We start from the raw sequence: 22,348 nt of genomic DNA, 5'->3' as shown, positions 1-22,348 counted from the left end.
AATTTCATGATTTTGCATTTGAAACAAGAACTGTGTTTGTTTCGTTTGGCAGCTGCCATATTTACCGCTGTAGCAACTGTATTTCATTTTAAGCAAATGTAATTTTTTAATGTTTTCGATGCACACTTCAAAATCACGGGTTCAAATGATTACATAAAGGGAAAACATCTGATTCCGAATTCCGCAAAGTGCATTCTTGCTCCAAATTAGGTCCCCCTTTTCTCGAAACCCTAAAATAACATTCTTGTGCACACCTGCATTGAATACAACCCATCCTCTTTGCAGAATTACTTACTTCCTCAAACATTTTCCTCATATACATATACTTCCCGTTATCGCTTCTCAAATTCAGTATGCAATCATTCCAAAGGAAAAATTTTCGAATGAACGACTTCAAATGATAAGAGCATTGCACATGTACATTTCAGGTCCCTTCTGCGCGTTATACAGCGAATATATCTAAAAATTAAAAAATGTAGTTTGAAATTACAGGTGGGCGTTATACGCCGGAATATAGGGCAGTTATATATAGTAAACATTAATACTTATTCTAAAAAATGAAATACAAAATACAGGACTCCTGTTCAACAAAAACTGACCGAGTACGAATTTTAATTGATTTTTCAATGTCAGAAAACTAGATTTAACGCTTTCCTTGAAAAGAAGGTTAAAAAATAAACGAAGATAATTCAAAGTTGATATTTTTTCCTGTTTAACCGTTTCAGTCCGGCGCGCGCTTAACTTGTCGTATGCCAAAAATACGGCGCAGCACGATAGCGCTTCTCTTGTTTTGTATCGAGAATGCGAAGACGCTGCTGTTGGTTAGTATTCTTGAAAAAAAAATTATTGAAAACAAAAAAAAAAAAAAAAAAAAAAAAAAAAAAAAAAAAAAAAAAAAAAAAGAAAAAAAAAAAAATTATTGAAATATTCAATTGGTTTCGTATCAAAAGGGGGCATGCTTTGGTCCAGGTACTTCAGAAAAAGTATTCGATTCGTTCGAAAAAATCGTATCCACGGGTAAAAACTCATCAATAATATCGTCATCGGAGGTACTTGCAGTTACTTCATCATCATCACTGCTATCACTAATAACTCGTACTCTCTTAGATCGAATGATGATGTCACTTCCACTATCACTTTCAAGGTCATTACTATACTCTTCATTATCACTTCTCGTAACGTAGTCACTTTCAAATGAATCAGAACTTGACATGAGTTATTTCGTAATTATCAGTATAACACTTAACAAAAAAAATGAAAACAATTTCCAATTCCTATAAAATACTTGCTATTGATATCACTACAACTGCTCTCAATAATTGCGTAAAGTATACTAACCAACAGCAGCGTCTTCTCATTCTCGATACAAAACAAGAGAAGCGCAATCGCGCTGCGCCGTATTTTTGGCATACGACAAGTGAAGCGCGATACCGCTTCGCCGGACTCAAACGGTTAATGTCATTCAGTGATACTTTTTTGTGATTTACTGGTATGTAACATCATTTATAATTTAAGTTTAACGTGTAAAAAAGAATGTTAATACAAGTTATTTCTAGGTTTTTAAGAGCACCCCCGCCGAAAAGAATAAACGTTGATAATATTTACACGCAATTTTATTTCTTTAGGACCCTAAAATAATTTACGGTCCTAATTATTTTATGGTCCTTATTATTTAATTTAATTCTTTAAGACCATTTTAAAAAAAATTAACCAGAAATATTTTTTTCCATTTTTAATTTATGCTTGCCCTGGTTCGAGTTGGCTTTTGTGTGCTTATATTTGAAGCCTGTCACTATTTCCTAAAACAGAAATTTTATAAGATTTTGGAGATAAGATTTACTATTTTGAAAAAATTTGCATTGATAAAAATTTTTAACGACAATCTGTATATCAATACTCGTCAGTTTATTGTCATCAGAAACTGCTTTCTGGACTGATATTACATTTTTAGTTGCAAACAAATTTTAACATTTCATTCCAAAATTTTATATGTTTCCTGAATTTTCAGAAAACATGTACTTAAATTTTAAAATTAAATATCATCATCAATTTTATCGACTAACAGTCAAACGTTTTGTGTTTTATTTTTCATATTAAGTATGGAATTTTACTAAAGATAACTGTATGCAACAGAGGATCTTAAAAGAAAGTTATATTTCTTAATTTATGTAAAATTGAGCCTTAAATTTAAAAAATGCGAAAACATGATTATTTTTGTTATTGCAATAATCCTATAAATTTTTTTTTTCAATTTTACTATTTCTCCTCTCTATCCTAAAATTATTAAAAGATCTTATAATAATTTTTTTCCGAATTGGGAGGAATATCGTGTAGTAATGGTGAATGGAGTGCAGGGGCAAAAAAAGGTTGAGAACCATTTCATAAAATTATGTGCCTTATTTAAGAAACTTTCTAGTTGCAAGTGTCTATCTAGGATTAGTTTTCAATAAAATAAATTATAGTCATGTTTGCTGGAGAACCTTTACATCTATAAAGACGTTCTTCAGTATAGAAAATAAGATGTGTATATTTGATTTAGTCATAAGAACTGAGGCCATTTCTGAAAGGATTTTATCACGAGTGTTCTTATTTGAAAGATACTTTTCTTTGCCTCTGCATGGCAACTAGAAGCGCACTGATTTAGAGAAAACTAAGTAGCAATAGTGTGAACTTTAAAACTTGCTTTCGATTTGTTTGATACCACTTGAATGTTGTTGATAAGATGCTATATAGATTTTAGATTATATTAATTTGTTTCTGTATTCTAATAAGTTTCTTTCTAAATTAGGTTGAATGTTGGTTTAGATAAAAGTACCATTGAACCACACCTGCAAAAATTTATATGCAGCATTTGGATTCATCGTAAAACTTCGTTAGACACGCCATGCTATTATTGCTTATTTGTACAGTGAGCTTTCGAAAATTTATTCAGTATCTGAAAGAGGCAAAAATAGTTTAATTTTATGTTTTGAATATTTAAAAAAGATTTGAACTTAAAATGTAACAGCTGAATAATATTACACTTTTAAATCACACGATAAGCATAAATACACTCGATAAAATAAAAACCCACGATAATCGTATTTTACTATCGTAATTCTTAATAAATTAAACTGCTGATAATTTTTATTCGTATGATTTTGATATCTTTGAGCTAAATAAGATCCCAGCTACGAATTTTTCAGTTATGAGCATTTTATGCCTGTTACAAAGAGGAAAAAATATCATTATTTAAAAGCTTTCATTTATTTAAAAGTAAAAGAAATGGTTGTTAGCATTATATATGAGATGTTAATGTATCCAGTCTATCAACAACATCAAGCTAGTGAATTTGCACTTGACAAGATATGTGACAGTGTAGAGACATTAGCTATTTTTGGAAGCAGGCAAGATGAAAAATTAGCAACGCCTTCGCCGGAAATCGAACCGCGGACCTCTCAATTACGCGCTGCGCGTGCAGACCACTACACCACGAAGGCTCCCTAAGAAGGCGGGAGAAATACCTTATATACTCGCCCTTTTAAAGGGAGACTGGGGTTTTTAGGGAACCCAATCCCCAAATTCTGGGTGAGGAGAATCGTCATCCAACACCCTTTTTTAGTTCGAGCGGCACTGTACAAACATTAGGTATTTTTGGAAGCAGGCAAGATGAAAAATTAGCAATCGAACCGCGGACCCCTCAATTACGCGCTGAGCGTGCAGGTCACTACACCACGAAGGCTCGCTAAGAATGTGGGAGAAATACTATTTTGCATTTTAGGGAATAAAGAAATTCTCTGTCTTTTTAGAACATATGCAAGAGTAGAGTAAAATATAATTTTTTTTACTGAACTTTTTTTCCATTCGAACAAAGAACTATTCTTCTAAATCCCCCCTTTTTTACGATAATGTATATGTATTATATTACCAGTAGAACCAATTAAATGCTTTTTGAACACATTCGTTACTTTTTTTTTATCTGGAGAGATAATATAGAGTATTGCATTGTTACATTAATGTAAGAAGTTATACCCACCAGGAGGTGTGAAACTGATGTTACTCAAGCACAGTACAAATGAGGGGAATACGATCTGATTCGCCTAGTCTGAAAATAGACCTTATGCTCTTGTTTGGGTCGCTTCTAAGTTCACCACAAGACATATAGAATTAAGAATTCACAAAGCATAAAATCATTAACTTCTCAATAAGTCAAAATGAATAAAATTACAAGTAATTAAAAAACTACATATCAGTTCTATAAAATTCTAAAATCACTAAAATACGAATAAAAATACAATAAAAGACAATTTTTAGTTAATACAGTTATAATTTTGATTATATCGAAACACCACATGCACTCCGTTTACCGTTAATAACTCTTACAATCTCTTTGGCAAACTTATATAATTCATTATAACTAATATTTTCAAAATTCGCAATTTTCAATTGTTGTCGTATACACTTTCTGTTAATTTACATTCAAAGTGTTACGCGAAGTATTCCGCGGAGCCAGGTGAATTACAAACTAAGCACAATGAAATTTCCTGTATACCGAATCTACTATGGAACTCGGAAATGTACCATGATTTGTTACAAACTGATTTTACATCTATTTCATTATATATTGGCATTTTTTTAGATATTTTTACATTTTTCAATAAGCCTTTATTTCTTATTGAAGTATTCATTCCATTGTTGCGACCATTTATCAAGCTCATATTTTTGCATTACTCTAATTGTATATTTCTTTGAACCGGATATTTCTATAAAATTTTCATTTTCTAGCATGGCCGCCTTCTTAGCCAACACGTCCGCCCTCTTGTAACCAGCAAAGCCCACATCAGTTTTAACGCAATGTAACAAAATATAATGTTTCTTCTTTAAATTTCTTAAATTTTCTTTGATCTCATTAATAAATGGATTTTTTGAAACCGGTCTAGACAATGATTGTAACAAGGAAAGGCTATCTGTATAAATATTAACATGAGTAAGAACACTTAAGCTTCAATCCACATCAAGGCTTTATTGAATGCTCAGCATTCGCATTGAAACACAGAGTTATAATGTTTCAGTCTATAATTTCCACAAGCAGTTTCAATTCCATAATAAAATACTACGAATGCTGACCCATAATTTTTATACTGTTCAGGAAGCTGTCAGTATAAATGTCTATTACTCTATTCTTTGGCTCGTATTTATCATAAGTAATTGACAGGTTTGTAGATGGATGTATACTATATATATTATAAACTTCATATATTTTGCTAACAAGTCATTTCCATACAGTTAAAAATCCTGTTTCTGTGTTCTAATCATAAACTTCTCTTAAAAAATTCATAATAAATTGAGACAGTATCAGATGAGAGTGGACGTAGACGAAAGCAGACGGGCTTGGTCAGAACGGAAGCCGTAAGGCAGATGACTCCTACTGGAGAAAGGCGATTAAGACTTACAGGACTTTGGAAGATGGTCTTCCAAATGTTTATTTGAGGATATTTGAACTTTGTGCCAGAGATGATGGAGTACGGTGTGAGCAAGGACTGCATAAACTATTCTGTGAAAAACCTGTGAATGGACTATCATAGTCTTGTGAGGTTGCCAGCAACTTTGTACTAAATCCTAGCTACGAAGTTTTCTTATTTAATCACAATAGTTTATTTAACAAGTAGTTAATGAAATAGTATAGTTTAAATTTTGTATTGTGCCATCCGTTTACACCCCACATTAAGTGGATTGTTTTTTTATTTTTCAGAAATGAGAACTAGTAGAAGGTCAACTGATCTACCTCGGACAACTCCTATTCAACCGGAGACAGTAGAAACCGAAGAGCCTACGACTACAGGTGAAACTAATAGATCATCTTTTGTGTCATAGTATTTTCAGTTCTCAAATGTCTAAACAAATATTACATTCTAGAAGTATTCTAGTCTTTAAACGTTTCTTAAAAATGAAGACGAATTGTGGCATAAAATATTGATTTCAGCAATAAAAAATAAGTTAAATAAAAGTTTTATAAAATAAGCTCTTATTTATAAGATTATTCTTCGTTATTTAGGCGCCCATGCCTTTTCCAAAAATTCTGCTACAACAAATGGTAGAAAAAAAATCTAAAGATTTTACCTAAAAATCAGAAATTACATTAAAAATTTCATATAAACTGCATTTAGAAGATTTTTTCCCATCCTAAGTCCCATGTTGTAAAGAGTAACATTTTGTTAATTTTTTTAATTATTTAAAATTGAATTTTAATTTTTCAGTAAACGAAGATATGTGCAAAAAGTCGTTTCAATATATCGTATCTCTGAACCATGTTTTATTGTCATCCAGACTCTGTGTGTGTGCAAAATTTGAGCTGGATAACTTATCACCAGAGAGTTAAAAAATTGATAGTAAAGTTTTGACTATAGTGTGAAAGATCTCCAATGAGTTAAAAATAGGTTATAAAAACTTGGCTAGTTTAAAAGAAATCGAAAAAGAAGTCAAATTAATACTTTTATCATTCTTGTTTTAAAAGTGAGTGAAAATGTTTTTATTAGAAGTTGTGAAATTTTCAAAAATTTTACATCCTGTACATTTTTAGTGGTTGAAATTTTAAAATAAGGGATATCAAATAGCCAAAAAATCGAATGGTATTCTAATATTCGCCAAAAAATTCAGAAAACAAGTTACGAACTTCATTACAACAATTTGACAGATTTCTTTCCTGTTTATCCGAAGGCACAAAAGTAAAATTTTGACATTTTTAGTTTGTTCGTTAAATGAAATTATGCGCGAAATATCGTTTAAGTATTAGTATTAAGTTAGTAATACTATTATTAAGTATTAGGTTAAACAAAATCTAAAATTGCTTACCACATTGCATTGTCATCCACAAACAGTGTGACTACAGATTTCGAACTCCATAACTTATCAGGAAGTAATTAAAAAATCTATGGCAAACTTTTGACCATTCCAACAGACACCATGAATGAATTAAATAAAAGCTTATAAAATACTCGGAATTATTTGTATGCAAAGTAAATGCTGTAACCTAATGGATGCCATTCCAATGTTATTTTTTCTTACCACTAGAGATTCCCAAATTTGGTTGTCCATTTCCTAATGGTCGTTATCCTGATCCCGATGACTGCTCCCAGTACTACGAGTGTAATGTTTCAGTACCCACTCTTCACAAATGCCCGGAATCTTTTCTATACGACGAGCGAAAAGAGACTTGCATGCAAGACAAACTTGTGAGATGTGGCGATCGACCAGGAGGTATTGGGGGAGGTAAGATATCCAGTCAAGTGGCAAAAGTTTCAATACGTTTTCGCTGGCTTCATTTCTTTTCAGAATGATCAAGCACTTATATTGAGAAAAGAAAGTTCTTTTAATTTTTTTATACTTAATAAACTGTAAAAGAATTTAACAAAGGATTTTAGAATTGTATATATTTTCTTAAAATTTCACTTTTGTAATTTGGCAACAAGTATACTGTATAATACATAATGTGATAAATCACATGCATATCTTAAGACATTACTAATTTTCTAGCCAATAGCAATAAAGTTGGTATTCCAAGAGAACCATACGAATATTTTATTTCCAAGTGTATATGAAGATTGTTTTAATTTTTTTTTATGCAATGTAATTTACTAGGAGTGTATTAATATCAAGCCTGAAATACCGTATATACATATTTTAATCAGAAATATTACGTTACAGAGGAATCAATGCTAAATTTTCTTAAATTTGAATCCTAAAAAGCTCTCTAATCTCTCAAATCTTTTGAACCCTGAAACTATCAAATCCTTCATATAAAAAAAGAAGAAACCAATTACTTAACATTAATAGTTTTTAATTAAATAAAATTTCATATTTACGTTTGTTTTATTAATTTGATATTTAAGCTTTTTTATTTTATTAAGAAGATATTTTTGAAATTTTGTATATGATTACATGTGATTAAAACTCTTGTATCTTGAGATTCATCCTCTCAACATAATTTCACAAAAATATTTGAGAAAAAATTCACCTTTTTTACAATTCCCAAAATCTTCAAAATAAAAAGAAATATTGAGGGACACAATTATTTCAAGAGTTAATAACTGAATATTAATTTAATACCAGGCAAAAATGAAACCTTAGTTTAGCATAGGTTTTTATTATAACTTTTTTCCAAGATGATCAGACAGATCCACTTGCTCAGCCAAGATTTCCTATAAACTTTCTATCATAAACATTTTTATTTTGTAATTAAGAGAAATATCTGCGATGTACAATAACACGATGTACTTCTGACAATAAACCTCAGACATGGAAGAAAATTTAAGTATTCAGTGATGTCTTATCAGAGAATGTAGTGACAAATAATAATTTTTGTGTTTATATTTTTGTATTTGTTCTGGCGATAGCAAAAGGGAAAATGTTAATGCGAGTTAATGTTAATGTATTATTTGGAGGGGGGGAGGAGGAAGGTTAATTAAAACATCTACTGAAATTTTTAATAAACTCAAAATCAAATTATATTTTTTGAAAACTGTTGTCTATCAATCGATATAAACTTATACTTTTTTCTATCATGAATATTTTGTGTGAATTGATAAACTTGCAGATTCATATGCATATTGTTTATCAGTTTTGAATTAAATTATTTGGCGACAGCTGTGTTGCAATAAGCATCTTTATCTTAAATTTATAGCATAAATTATTACATCATTTCCAAAATATTGATTAGTTGAAACTCGTAGCTTCAGAAAAATTTTATGATACTGTTTACTTACCAACTACGTAACAGGCTCGTAAGGTTTATTTTAATTAACATGTTATTTCTTATGTTAATTCTTTCTTCTTTCCTGTGCTTCTGATTTTCTTATCAGTTCTCCCAGAAATAGAAATTGAGTGAATTTAAATAGCGAGCTAGAATGTAAGTTAGAGAGAAACTATTTGAAGCTTCAGTCAGTAGAACCGAAACTCTCGTATCTCACCTACTGTAGTAACTGCGTTTGATTTTCGACGAGTTTTGCTTTTTGCTAGAATTCTCGTTAATAGTGGTTGCGCTTGGTGTAGAGTCGGGTTATTACTCTCTAATCTACTATTCGATTGATAATTTTTCGAAAAACCATTGCGAAAACCTCTTTATTTGGAGCATTAACCAAATTGTTACATGGCTTGAAGGGAGCAACTTTCGACTTTCGCATTTCAGAATGCTTCTTCGACATCCAGTGTGTCAGTGAACAACATCTGTGCCAAAATGGAAGGCCTCCCAGTTTCAATAAAAGCTGTTAAACACGATTTTTATCAAATATTTTTGTACCATAATTAATTATTAGGTGATCATAAAGCACGATAAATGAAACTGAAACATTTTCGAAAAGACTTGAGAGTTTTAGATTATGTTCAATATATTTGTGATACATGAACTTCGGGCAATTTTGCAAAATATTCCTGCGATTAAAACTTCCAAAGATTCTTCCTTTTCTTTTCAATATTTAATGGAATAATTTTAATCTTTCTGGACTTCTGATAATTTTTATAATGAAATTTCTTTGGTCTATTAAAGCATTTTTCGTATATTGCTTTTATCCCTACTGGCATCTAAAGAGCTCCAAATTTAGAATAGTATTTAAAGTTTGAACGCATATTTCATAGCTATTTTTTGGCTGCTGTATGAAAATGGGATTGGCATATTCAGAGCTTTGTCTTGACTGTAAATGTATTAAAGGCATACGTCTAGTCAATGAATTATTTATAAATACAGGATTTAAAGTATAACACGTAAATGTCAACATAGCTTCATGCTAGAATTTTAAAAAAAAATTAAATTTCTAAATGCTGTACTTTGCTTGTATATATATAGGGTGACTCGAAAGTATCTGATAATAATATAAAGATATGTAGAGAAGACCGAAATAAACAGATTTTATAATGTAAAGTGCGTCCAGAAATAACGCATCCAGGTAGCATACAGAACGTTGCTGAACGGTAGATAAAGCATTCTGCTGATGTAAATCGTCTTTCCTATGTAGACTTGGAGAGGTTATGCATCCAAATCGTAAAATCAACCTTGTATTTAGCGTAAGTATAATGAAACACTCAATCGATTTCGAGGGCAACTAAAGGTCCCTCCTCATCAGGAGAAAGAAGAATTTCACCGTTTCTGATATAAGATTCATGTTCCTTGATACGAAACTTCAACGCTCTTTTTGTTTGGCCAATATATCTTAAACCACACTGACACGATATACTATAAATTCCCCAAGAATGTCAGAAAAGGCGAAATTAACAAGTCTTCAATAGCGTATCATAGTTGGACATTTAACCATAATTTTGACTTTGGGTCTGCAAAAATTATCCAAAAGGCTTCTTCCATAGGTGAATTGGATTTTCTTGAGGCTTTTCACATCCACAAAGATTTAGCAGGTTTAGTTAATGATTTGAAATCCAATCTAGTCCTTCTTAATGCCTTTAAAATTCTACTATCTTAATTCAGTTATTTTTGCCGATAGATGGCGTTACCTCCTCGCGTTTGGTACTACCAGAGGGTATAAAAATCCGTTCAGTGGTTGCTTTCCATTATTTGAAGTTCAGATTTTGAGCGTGAAGGTGCATTTGCCCCTCGCTCCCTATTTTAACTTTTTTTCTTGTTTTTTCCCTAATTTTTCTTGTCCTTTATGCTTGATCAGATAGCCTGGCTCAGTAAAAGTAGGCGGCCAGTGCAACTCTGATTAAAAATCCAGTTATAATCACGTGCAGTGCTGATAAGGACCACGTGTTTCTGAGACTCCTTCTCCTTTATTTTCTTCTTTCTCCTGATGAGGAGGGACCTTTAGCTGCCCTCGAAATCGATTGAGTGTTTCATTATACTTACGCTAAATATAAGGTTGTTTTTACGATTTGGATTGTCACATTAGCATGTTTCTCTTTTAGTCTAGGTTATGCATCATTATACGAATGCTGAGCCCATCAATATGGATTTCAGCTACACGGCCGCTGACGGAAGCCCTGCAGCTGCTCAAAGAAAGTACTCGGGAATCTGTATATTTCCTTTAAATAAATGCTTCGTTTATTCCGCAGTCTCGTAAATAAAATACTTACATGTAAGCTCCAGGTTTGCGTAGCAATACATTCCGTCCGAAATCTGCGTTGGAATGGTTATTTGCGTTAGCAGAATGCTTTTATTCATAACAAACAACATTGTAATACCTACTGTTGTTGCTGTTACTTATCTCATTTGTCTGACAATAACATCCAGGACCATGAACTTCTTCATCGTGGCGAGCACAGCAAGATTGCGCCTGTCGTTGGCAAAGCCTTGAGCACCATACAGGTGACAGTACGACTTCGCTCAGTTCCACCCCCAATTTTGCTGGAGAACACCACAGGAGGGGTAGGATCATCCAAGCGGCTCCCACCTCTCTTCCCATACTACCAACCTCTCGGGAGAACTTTCGGCTTGCCGTATTTAAAGTGCCCCATGCCGCACGGACACTATACATTTCAAAACATCCGTGCCTTCTCCGGGATTCGAGCCTGGGCAATTCGGTACGGCAGTAGGCTTGCCTAACCGCTGTACCGTCTGGGCGGCTTGTAACTCCTCAGTACACCATTCCCACGCATACATTCCATCGTACAATTTTCTTACTTCGGTCTACTTTACCTACCTTTCTATTTTTGCCACATATTTTTGAATCACCCTGTACAGCTAAGAAAGCGACAAATTAAATTGGATACATTCCATGACAATGTTTGTTTTCACAATATTAGTGTTTTATTCATGCACTACTTCTAAATACAAGGTAATTTAAAACAGCCTTACTAACAAGAAGTCAGAAATTTTGCAATTGCAAACTTGTATGCCTGTGATGAAAATTTTCGCCAATTAATGGTTTTCATTCTTTCCAATAATATAAGAAACGAATGTACTAAGAATTACTTAAATGTATTCTATATCAGCATATTATCTCAAATTTATACTTTTCTTAGATGACAAAGATGAAAAAGAAAAAGAAAAAGAGAAAAAAGAAGAGCTTCGATGCCCTTATGTTTGGGGTTCATTTCCTCATCCTGATGACTGCTCGAAATATCTCATTTGCATCTACAATGTTCCTACCCTATTCAGTTGCAGAAAACATGAACTCTACCATGCACTTTTCAGAAGATGTTTACCGAAAGAAAAGGTTACTTGTGACTACAGAATTAACCCTGACGGTAAGTTATTTCATATCTGTGAGTATAATTAAAAACGAAATCTAAAATGGAACATTAATGTACGACGACTAGCCGACTAACCAACGCGCCCAGTGAAAAAACAGTACAGCACATTGGTCTCGGAGATAGATCTATGTTTTTGCGTTCGATGCGCTATTGTACTTCTACACCTCTGAAATTGGTTCGATTTTCAAGGCCACATAAAGACACAAAGCCACTTAAAGCAGCCAAGGTACAACTCCTACCTTCACTACGAGATGGTGCCACCAGACGGCAGCAGAAAAAGGGCGAAAGCCGAATTCGCGCAAAAGTTAATTCAAATATAAGCATATTTATCTGTACCATTGAATTTTACTAAGTAGCTAATTTTAGCATCTGAAAGCATTCCTTCTTTCTTTTTTTAATTGTTTTGATCATATTCAAGTTCCAGAATCATGTCCTGCGAGAATATCAAATTCGAGATGAAAAACGAAGCTATTTACCGTTTCATTTGCCAAAAGACCTTTCATTTAGCTCTTTTTATATACAAGATGTTTCAAAATGGTTTTACGATTGAACGTCTATTACACTGGTTTGTGATTTGTAGATTCTATATCTTTAGTCTGGGCAACCCAAACCCAGGGCCGGTGCAAGGTTTTTTTTTTTTTTTTTTTTTTTTTTTTTTGACCACGTGGTGTAATTTCTGAGGTTCCTAAATTCTGCCGCCGTGTGCCTTCGCATATTCTAAAAATCTTGGTAACTGAACTGGTTCTGGAACCGGCCTCGCCCTTGTAGTCACATGATGCATTTTACTAAAATTTATGAAACTAAAATTTTTATACTTGATTCATTTTTTTTAAAAAAAAGGGCTTATTCACTGCTGACTGCTTAATGACGGATGCTGTATATCATCAAAATTGCCAAAGACAAATTCGGAACAAATTTATTGGTGGTGGTGTGGAATATAAGTAACGTTAAAGACTATTTATTACACATGGAGAAATGGATACATAAAGAGCTGCATATACATACTAAGTTTCTGTGTGCAAATATTTAAAATACATATTTCTCACTAGAAAAGCAATTAAAAAAAATTAGTTTCCAAATTACCCTTCGCAGACATGCTAAAGCTCCATATTCCGCGTTCACAGAAATACATAAAAAGCATAAAAAGCATACTTTCTTTTTACAGGGCAAATTAAAAAACTTGAATTCAGAATTCGCTTGGTACTTGCCCTGTACAAAGGAAGGAATACGTATGCTTTTTGTACAAAATTGTATTTCTGTAAATACGAACCATGGTTTCTGTGTGTTCATTTTAGTGCAATAAAAAATAGAAAATAATCTGATATCTTTTTTTTTTTTTTTTTTTTTTCATTGTCTGTTTTAGCAATGCAAAGAAAAATTTCAGATTTTCAGTAAATTGACGATATCGTCCCTTTTTTAATTCATTTCACCATTCGAATGTGCGCCTAAATAACTTCGCATACTTTTCATATGTTCCTCATTTCGGATGAGGTGGGAACAAGAGCTGCATTATTCATTTCATTTTCGTCGTCGGAATCTGCATTAATGATATTTTGATCGATTATCTGCATCAATGATATAATTTCTTAATCACAAGGCTGAAAGACACTTGTATTCGGAGGCAAAAAGATAAGCTTCATAGCTTTCAATACGACGTTGGGGGTGAGCCTGACAATTATCAATTATCAATGAAACCTTACGCTTTTCTCTTAAGAATCCCACATTTAACTTTACGGAATCGGTGAACATCGTAGCAACCATCCATGCCTTTTTGTTTGCTGTATATTCGACCGGTAATGTTCTTACATTCTCAAAATTCTTGGTATAAGGTATTTCTCCTGCTTTCTTGACATGCCTTCGTGGTGTGGTGGTCTGCACGCTGGGTGCGCATTCCAGAGGTCAGTGGTTCGATTTCCGGCGAAGGCGTTGCTCATTTTTCAGTTTTACTGCTTCCAACATACCTAATGTCTCTACAGTTGTTGAAAATATAGAGTTAGCAATATCAAAATCTTTATAGCTTTCCGTATTCGTCTTCTGTTTTTGATCAACAGCCTTAAGAAGTTCAATCTTCATTTTAAGCGAAATAGCAGTTTGCTTTCCTTCTGAGCTCTTTGCCATTGTGCTAGTAAAAATTTCTTCTAAAATGAGGGGTGGGGGAACGGTGGCGTGGCAAATGCGGTCAAGAGCAGGAGACTGACGTTAATTACGGAAGGGGAAAGTAAATGGCTGTGTCAGGGATCATAAGGGGAGATATATTTTTTTTAAAAAAGTGTTTTTTGGCTAGTTTATACATTCAAAGGAAAATACAAGTTACTCACTGAACTTCGCACATTAATCTGAATAACCTTTAAACCCGATGAACAGTACATTTGTGTGACAAGGCGAGCTTTCTGACTGTACAATCTGTTTTACATTTAGCGAGCTTGTGCCGAATAAGTTTATTCGCTATTTTATGTAATTTCTGCAATATTTTGTAATTCTTTTATTTTTTTCATTTAAATTTTATTTTTTTAAAGATAATTTCTTTTTATTCACAAATATTTATATTTTCTATTTTTCTAATAAGTAAAACATTTAATTAAATTCTGATATTTTGTTTTCATAAGATAAAGTACGAAACCTTTGTTAAAATTTTCATAGCTCACTGTAGTTCAGTGACCGTATTTTAATGTGCCATTTTATTCGCGAGTCCATTCATCCGATTTGAAACTTGGAAATGAATTAACAAATCGATCTGTCCATTCAATTGGTCCTATCGACTTGAATACAGTGAGCCTGAGTAAACGGGAAGTATCTTTCGTAAATATAAAAACCATTATAAGCGCATTTCTAAATAATAATTTTAAAATATAATTTTCACAGCTGTTTGACGCTGCTTTCATTTCTTAATTATAAATATAAATATATGTACTGAAAATTACGAAGAGAATAACACATACGTATCTGTTATTACGAGAATGAGTATTGCTAATGTATGCGATAGGGCTTGAAAACTAATTTTGATTCACCTTTCTTTTCTTTATGAATGACGAATATCTGTTTGCCATACACGTGATCAAATAGGGAATAAGTGTTTAATCCGTAAGATTATAAGTATTGATTAACATTTCATATAACTACTTTTAATTGAGGCTTTCTAAGAGCAATCCCCTTAATTTTGACTCGCAGCTTTTAATTTTAGACTAGGATATGAGCATAGAATCTACCTTTAAACAATGGGATTTTTTTTTAAACACTGTGGCATGACAGTGCCTAGTAATAATAGTTTTAGCGTCACTAAGAATCATTTTCTGGATTCTCATATTGATTTTTTTCCAAAAGATATTAAAAGCTGCAATTGACGAGTATGAGCAATGCATAATACATACATATATAACGTAAGCATACCATAAAGAAAAATGAACCCCAACAAAAGCTGATCGACTGCTATTAAACTCTAAAGAGGGGTTTATCAGAGAGAAAATGGCAATTAAAATCAATTAAAATTCCATTTAATTGATTTTAATTATTTATTTACTGTATCGATTTATTATTAATTCTAATGGATTGGAATATTTGAATATGAATTAGCTGAATATTTAAGAAAAATATTATGACTGCGAGAATAGGAAAAAAAAAAACATTTTTTGAATATTTGCTTTCTTATAGAATGCAGATAAATTCATTTTTACTCAATGAAAATCCAAATTTAGTAGCTAATTAATCTGTCCTGTATCGAGCACTTTAGTTCAGTGATCCGTATTAATGTGCGCTTTTTTTTTAAAAAAAATTTAAATGTTTCAAGAATAATTAGAAAAGGGCATAACTCTCTTCTTACCCTTAAATTCTTCAATAAAAAAACTGCATTTTCAGCTATAACCAAGTGAAATAATTTTCTAAATATAATTCAAAGCATGAAAAATAAGGTACATAAACAGCTTGGAAATGGAACTAGCATTGAGATTCTCTTTAAGAAATATGGTGAAGCTTAGCAGAAAGTCTACGAAGTGAAGTAATTCCGTAGAATATTTTCTCTTTATGATTAAATTGCACTCAATTATACTTTATAAACGACATGTAAATACTATTTAATGTATATGTGTGGATGTGTGTGTGTGTAGCTCACTAGCGGCTGAGCTGTAAAACCTGGCAGGTCGATCAGGGGTTCGAATCCGGATCGACGGGGATGGCTGTATTGGCGTTTTCGAGGTTTTCCCCACGTGTAACGTGCATAAGAGTCAGTTTTGCTTAGAAAGTTCTCCACGAGGCACCCTTACCCTTAGGCAAATAACAGTCGAATGCTTTGCTATAATCAAAGAAACCAGACCAAACAATAGATATAAGTAGCTTAAAAACTGCTATATTTTACGTATACTTATCAAGTAATATTTCAATATATATAATGATTAAAAGAAAGGAAAAGTAGGATCCTAACTGATTGTATATAATGTAATCCCTATGAAGGCCCTAACAATTCTTTCTCACTTAAAGTCGTAACCCAAAAAGAGAACAAGTAAAATTAAACTTCAGATACGTATACAATACTGAATCTAATACAAAAAATACAAAATATAAAAATAAATTATATATGTACGAAACCTAACTAACCATTTATATTGATATTACGTAAATATACGTATGGTAATGAACATTGTATAATAAAGATATTTTATACCTTGTTCTATATTTGGTTCCATTTATATATACCTATACATAGTTATATAAAATTTAAGGATTCCATTTAAGGATTATAGTAGTAGTTAATACTACTACATATAAAACACAAAAATGCATCAAAATGTATCTTTCTGTATTATTTAACTTCCTTCTTAAGAATTTTCTGCATTATGGTTTGCGTTATTTTATTCTAAGTCTCAAATAAAAACAACTATTGTTTATATGTTATTAGAAAATTAACCAAAAAGCAGCGACCACAATGTAATTGAGAAACAGTCTTTAGCCGTGAAAAGGTTGAAAGCCATTCGGTTATGACTATTATCTCACATACTGAGCTACTTCGCATACATGGAACATAGCATTCGAAATGAAAAACTCAATATTTACTACAAATTCATTCGTGTAACAAATATCTGTCTTTCTACACCTATGGCTTTAAAAAAAGATGTTATTTATCTTACAGTTTATCATTAAGTAATACATTTTCATTGTACAAAATTGCATTCATTCGAAGAATTCAATTTGTATTTTCCTCTGTATAAAACTGAATGTAGAGAAGTTAGATGTTTAAACGACCCCCAAGACCCCGAGCAAGATTACTCCCTACTTTTCAGCCCCCCTGTGAAAAAAGGGGTTCTAAATTTACGACCTGACCGCATATAAGGGTATTTCGGGGGAACACAAAACAAACTCACTGATTTTTACTCGCACTGCGATGTAGTCGACCGTGGGCCCCGGGATGCGTAAGCATATGCCCTGAACAAGTGATCAGCTTGTTGCAGGACTCCCAGGAAATAGAGGTCAGCGGTTATTATTTTAATGACGATTCTTATTATTAAACTAATTATTAATTAATTATTATGGCGATTATTATTATTAAACTAATTTTCTATAGAATAAAGTTGCATATTTTATCAGTTATAAAATTAATCATCTAAGCCTTCTTCGTTCTTTTTAATAATAACGTTTTATAACCAGTATTATGAATTTCATGCTATTAATATAATTAATAAAAATAGTTTTCAATGATATATTATACTGTCCTTACATTATGATACAGTTTTTTCATAATCTTTCTTGTGAACTAAAAATAAAACACGTAAAGTTCGATAACAACACAAATTGCATGTTTTTTTCAATTTTGAGAATTTGTTAAAATTATATTCTTAAATTTTTATTTGTGACATTTGTGTTCTGAAATGAAATATAGAAAGAAGCATTCGAGCTTTTAAAATGTTGTTTTGAGCTGAAATTTTCATCCATTGTAAAAATAGAAAATGAGAAAAAAAAATTAAATTCTGTTTATTTACTGTAGTATATTCTACTTATAAACGGATATTTTTTTTATCTAGACCTTACACCCCCAACGAAGAAAACTACTGTTCAAATGACTACAGAAATGACAACAACAGAGTCTACTACTACTCCTACAACTACCACCACACCAACTACAACGCCAACCACTACTACCACACCAACAACAACAACAACTACAACGCCAACCACTACTACCACACCAACCACAACCACAACGCCAACTACTACTACCACGCCAACAACAACTACAACGCCAACCACTACTACTACACCGACAACAACTACAACGCCAACCACTACTACCACTCCAACAACTACAACGCCAACCACTACTACCACTCCAACAACTACAACGCCAACCACTACTACCACTCCAACAACTACAACGCCAACCACTACTACCACTCCAACAACTACAACGCCAACCACTACTACCACTCCAACAACTACAACGCCAACGACAATCCCAACAACCACTACTACTTCATCAACTACAAGTAGAATAATGAAGCCAAATACTCCTCCACCAACCGATTGCGAGGAAGATGATCTGGACTGCATCATAGACGAAACTGGAGATATCAGGAAATGGTTTGATTGCCCTCAGAGATATGGCCACTTCGCGCACGGAAGCAGTCGTCAGCTTTTCATCCACTGTGACAATTGGCGACCTTTCGTCAAGAGATGTGCAGATGACACAGCTTTCTCTCCCAAATACCTTGTATGCATGTGGATCGGTGACAAACATTAATTCAAATACCAGCAAAGTTTTTAGTGCATAGTGCAAGCAAAATTAGTTTCTCACGCTGCTTCATCAAATAAAATTTTGTAAACGAACTCTTCTTTGTCCTTTTTTCCTTTAAATCACCAAAAATTAGGGAAAGTACAGTGGGTTTTTAAAAAGAATTGAAAACGACTAAATATTTTTTTTTTTTTAAAATTGGCTGTAGGCTAACTGTGATTTTCATCAAAGAATAAATTTAGATACATTTTTACTTTACTACACCGCCAGGACAGCCGATTTCCTTAGGAAAGGTACTTGCCGGTCTGTTTAAGTCCAGCCGATGATTGTAGTTGCTTGTTAACGCCTTGGGTCATGTCCCTCAAAGTCTCTCTTTGAAAGAGAAAACAAACGAAATAATTAAATAATTGGAAGGGAGTAACATTTTGAAGGGGGAATGGGAGCAATGTGCTAGCTATGGAGTACTATTACTGTGTGAAAACTGATTAATTAGTCAAATGAGGAATTCCATGTTATTGAATTTCTATCACAAACACTATAAATTTGTACATAAATACTTGTTTTTACACATACTGTTTCAAAAGTAAGTGAATTAATCCTAAATATACTGATACGGGCATCAGTTGTACAAATTTATTGATCCGAATTCTGTTATAGGTATTATAAATAATTGCATGAATATATTGTTACGAAATGTACAGGCGCGGTGAGATAGCTTCCCCCGCAAAGCAGTTTTAGGGTTGCCATAAAATGGCAAGGAAAGGCAGAGTTGCCACATTTGGCGAGAAATCGCCCATTTGGCGACAAAATTGGCGATATGTCATGGACGGATGGAGAACCTTCTGGAACGAATTCTTACCGGTTTAGCCCACAATGATCTCGAACACAAGCCGAAAGCTATATAAATCCTGCTGGTCCGCAGTCAGTTAGTGTGTGCTTCATCGAGAGGGCGAGTGAGTGTGGCTCGTCTAGTCAGTATTGAGTTGGTGTCTCATCTAGTGAGTCGATCGAGTTGACAGCTGGGCAGCGAGTGCCGAGTGGGCCGTCGAGTTCACCGAAGGAGTCTCTTAGTGTATCGCTGTTAGTGCATCGTCGAGAGAGCGTGTGTGTTGAGCTCCGCGAATGACTGAACCGAAGAGTCGGGAGCTGTGCTCTGTGTGTCGTCGAGTGCATCGCGAGTTGTAGCGTGGAGAGTCTCGAGAGTACGTGGAGTTCCGGAAACGACCGAGCAGAGTCAGGAGCTGTACTCTGGTGCTTTGCGGTGAAGCTGTCTCCACCGTGATAGCCTGATAAACTGAAGGCTGTGTCGCTTATCGTGTCAGCGTGTTTATAGTAGTTCATCGACGACTGTAAAACGTGTTTTGGAGCTGTCCTGACAATACTGGCAAATGAAGTGTGGATTTGGTTACTTCATTAAGTGTCGTCGTTATTCACTCCAAATCTACGAACCCGTACGAACATGAAAGAAGAAAATAACACAACAACTGGTCTCAGAAGAAAAGAAAAACCCCAAGCAGCACCGGAACGTTCCGAAAACGTTCAGAGTCCGTGTCATACTGTTCTATAACGGTGTTAGGTGTATTTAGAACGTTCTACATAACGTGCTAAAGTGGTGCGTGTAACAACCGTGTATTTAATACGTACATTTCGACGTACAACAATCGTGTTTTTTGAAACGTTCCCAGATTCAGTTATAAAATACGTTCGACATAACGTGCTAAAATTGTTTATGTTAGAACCGTGTTCTTAGGACGTACATTTCAACGTACAACACTGGTACTTTTCGAAACGTTCTCAACATGTGCTAGAAAATACGTTCTAAACGACGTGCTAAAGCGGTGCGTATTATAACCGTGTTCTTAAAACGCACCTTTCAACGTACAATCCTGGTACATTTCGAAACGTTCTCAACATGTACTGGGAAAAACGTTCTAAATTACGTGCTAAAATGGTGCGTATTATAACCGTGTTTTTAGGACGTATATTTCAACGTACAACACTGGTACTTTTCGAAACGTTCTCAACATGCGCTAGAAAATACGTTCTAAACGACATGCTAAATCGGTACGTATTATAACCGTGTTCTTAAAACGCACATTTCAACGTACAATCCTGGTACATTTCGAAACGTTCTCAACATGTACTGGAAAAAACGTTCTAAATTACGTGCTAAAACGGTGCGTATTATAACCGTGTTTTTAGGACGTATATTTCAACGTACAACACTGGTACTTTTCGAAACGTTCTCAACATGTGCTTGAAAATACGTTCTAAACGACGTGCTAAAGCGGAGCGTATTATAACCGTGTTCTTAAAACGTACATTTCAACGTACAATCCTGGTACTTTTCGAAACGTTCTCAACATGTGCTATGAAAAACGTTCTAAACGACGTGCTAAAGAGGTGCGTATTATAACAGTGTTCTCAGAGCACATATTTCAACGTACAACACTTATACTTTTTGGAACGTTCTGAACATGTGCTAAAGTACGTTCTACAGGATGTGGTAAAGCTGTGCGTATTATAACCGTGTTCTTCGGAACATGCATAAGTACAACACTGGTTTTTTCGAAACGTTCCCAGACATACTATAAAGTACGTTCTGCATGATGTGCTGAAGAAGTGTGTGTTACAACTATATTCTTATAACGTACATTTAGACATACAATACTGGTATTTTTCAAAACGTTCTCAGCATGTGCTATAGGCCCCCAGCGGCCGAGCGGTAAACTCGCTGGATACTAGCAGTTCGGTCCGAGGTTCGATTCCCGCGAACGGGCTGGCTGCATGGGCGCTTTCGTGGTTTTCCCCATGTGTAACGTGTATACGAGCCAATTTCCCTTAGGAAGCCCTCCAGGAAGGCATCTCCCTTCCGTGTAGTGCCTAAGAGCGAAGCACGTTAATAAAAAAAAAAATGTGGTATAAATTACTTTATACATGACACGCTAAAGCTAATTACACCGTGTTTCTTAAGATGTTCTTTTCAGAGCATCCATTGGTAATTTTCGGATGGCTCACTGCATGTTATCAAGCGCATTCTACATGACGTGCTTGTTACACCTGTATTTTTCTGTACATTTTAATATATAAAACTGCCGTGTTGTACCATGTTCTTCGTTAAAACATTTGGAGCGTGTGCTATAAAGTACATGCTACTCACATTACAATTATACTAATTACCTAGGTTTCAGGCAACCGTCAAATTATTCATTTTCCATAAATACTTCAATATCTTTTATTTTGTTGCAGTATTAGTTATAGAAAACATTTTCATTAAATATGTACTGTAAAGACAGTTCGTAAGGCTTGTATTTCAAAAATAAATAAAATAATGTTACTTAAAAACTGTATTCTGCTTATTAAATGTAAGTTATTTAGAATTTCAAAAAAATATTTAAAAGTTCCTGCATATTTTTTCAGATGAAATGATGTCGATTTTTTTTTTTTTTTTTTCATTTC

The 22,348-nt window shown here is 33.6% G+C and overlaps 1 protein-coding gene across 2 annotated transcripts in view; it reads left to right on the top strand.

Annotated features, from left to right (window-relative positions):
• The window catches only part of LOC118186006 (uncharacterized), a 56,350-nt gene extending 37,366 nt beyond the window's left edge, over positions 1-18,984 (top strand). For both annotated transcript variants that reach the window (XM_085811619.1, XM_035355982.2), the window contains 4 exons: positions 5,732-5,821; positions 7,051-7,248; positions 11,944-12,168; positions 18,183-18,984. In XM_085811619.1, the coding sequence (XP_085667745.1) occupies positions 5,732-5,821; positions 7,051-7,248; positions 11,944-12,168; positions 18,183-18,898 (1,229 nt within the window). In that variant the 3' untranslated portion in view covers positions 18,899-18,984. The remainder of the gene's footprint in view (positions 1-5,731; positions 5,822-7,050; positions 7,249-11,943; positions 12,169-18,182) is intronic.
• The last annotated feature ends 3,364 nt before the right edge of the window (positions 18,985-22,348 follow it).

This window comes from Stegodyphus dumicola, chromosome 2, assembly GCF_044657685.1.
Source record: "Stegodyphus dumicola isolate Sdum_Otavi_A_Nest chromosome 2, ASM4465768v1".
In the NCBI taxonomy this organism is placed as follows: Eukaryota; Metazoa; Arthropoda; class Arachnida; order Araneae; family Eresidae; genus Stegodyphus; species Stegodyphus dumicola.
The sequence above is the reverse complement of the archived record's forward strand: the minus strand, read 5'-3'. Positions and strand labels throughout refer to the sequence as shown.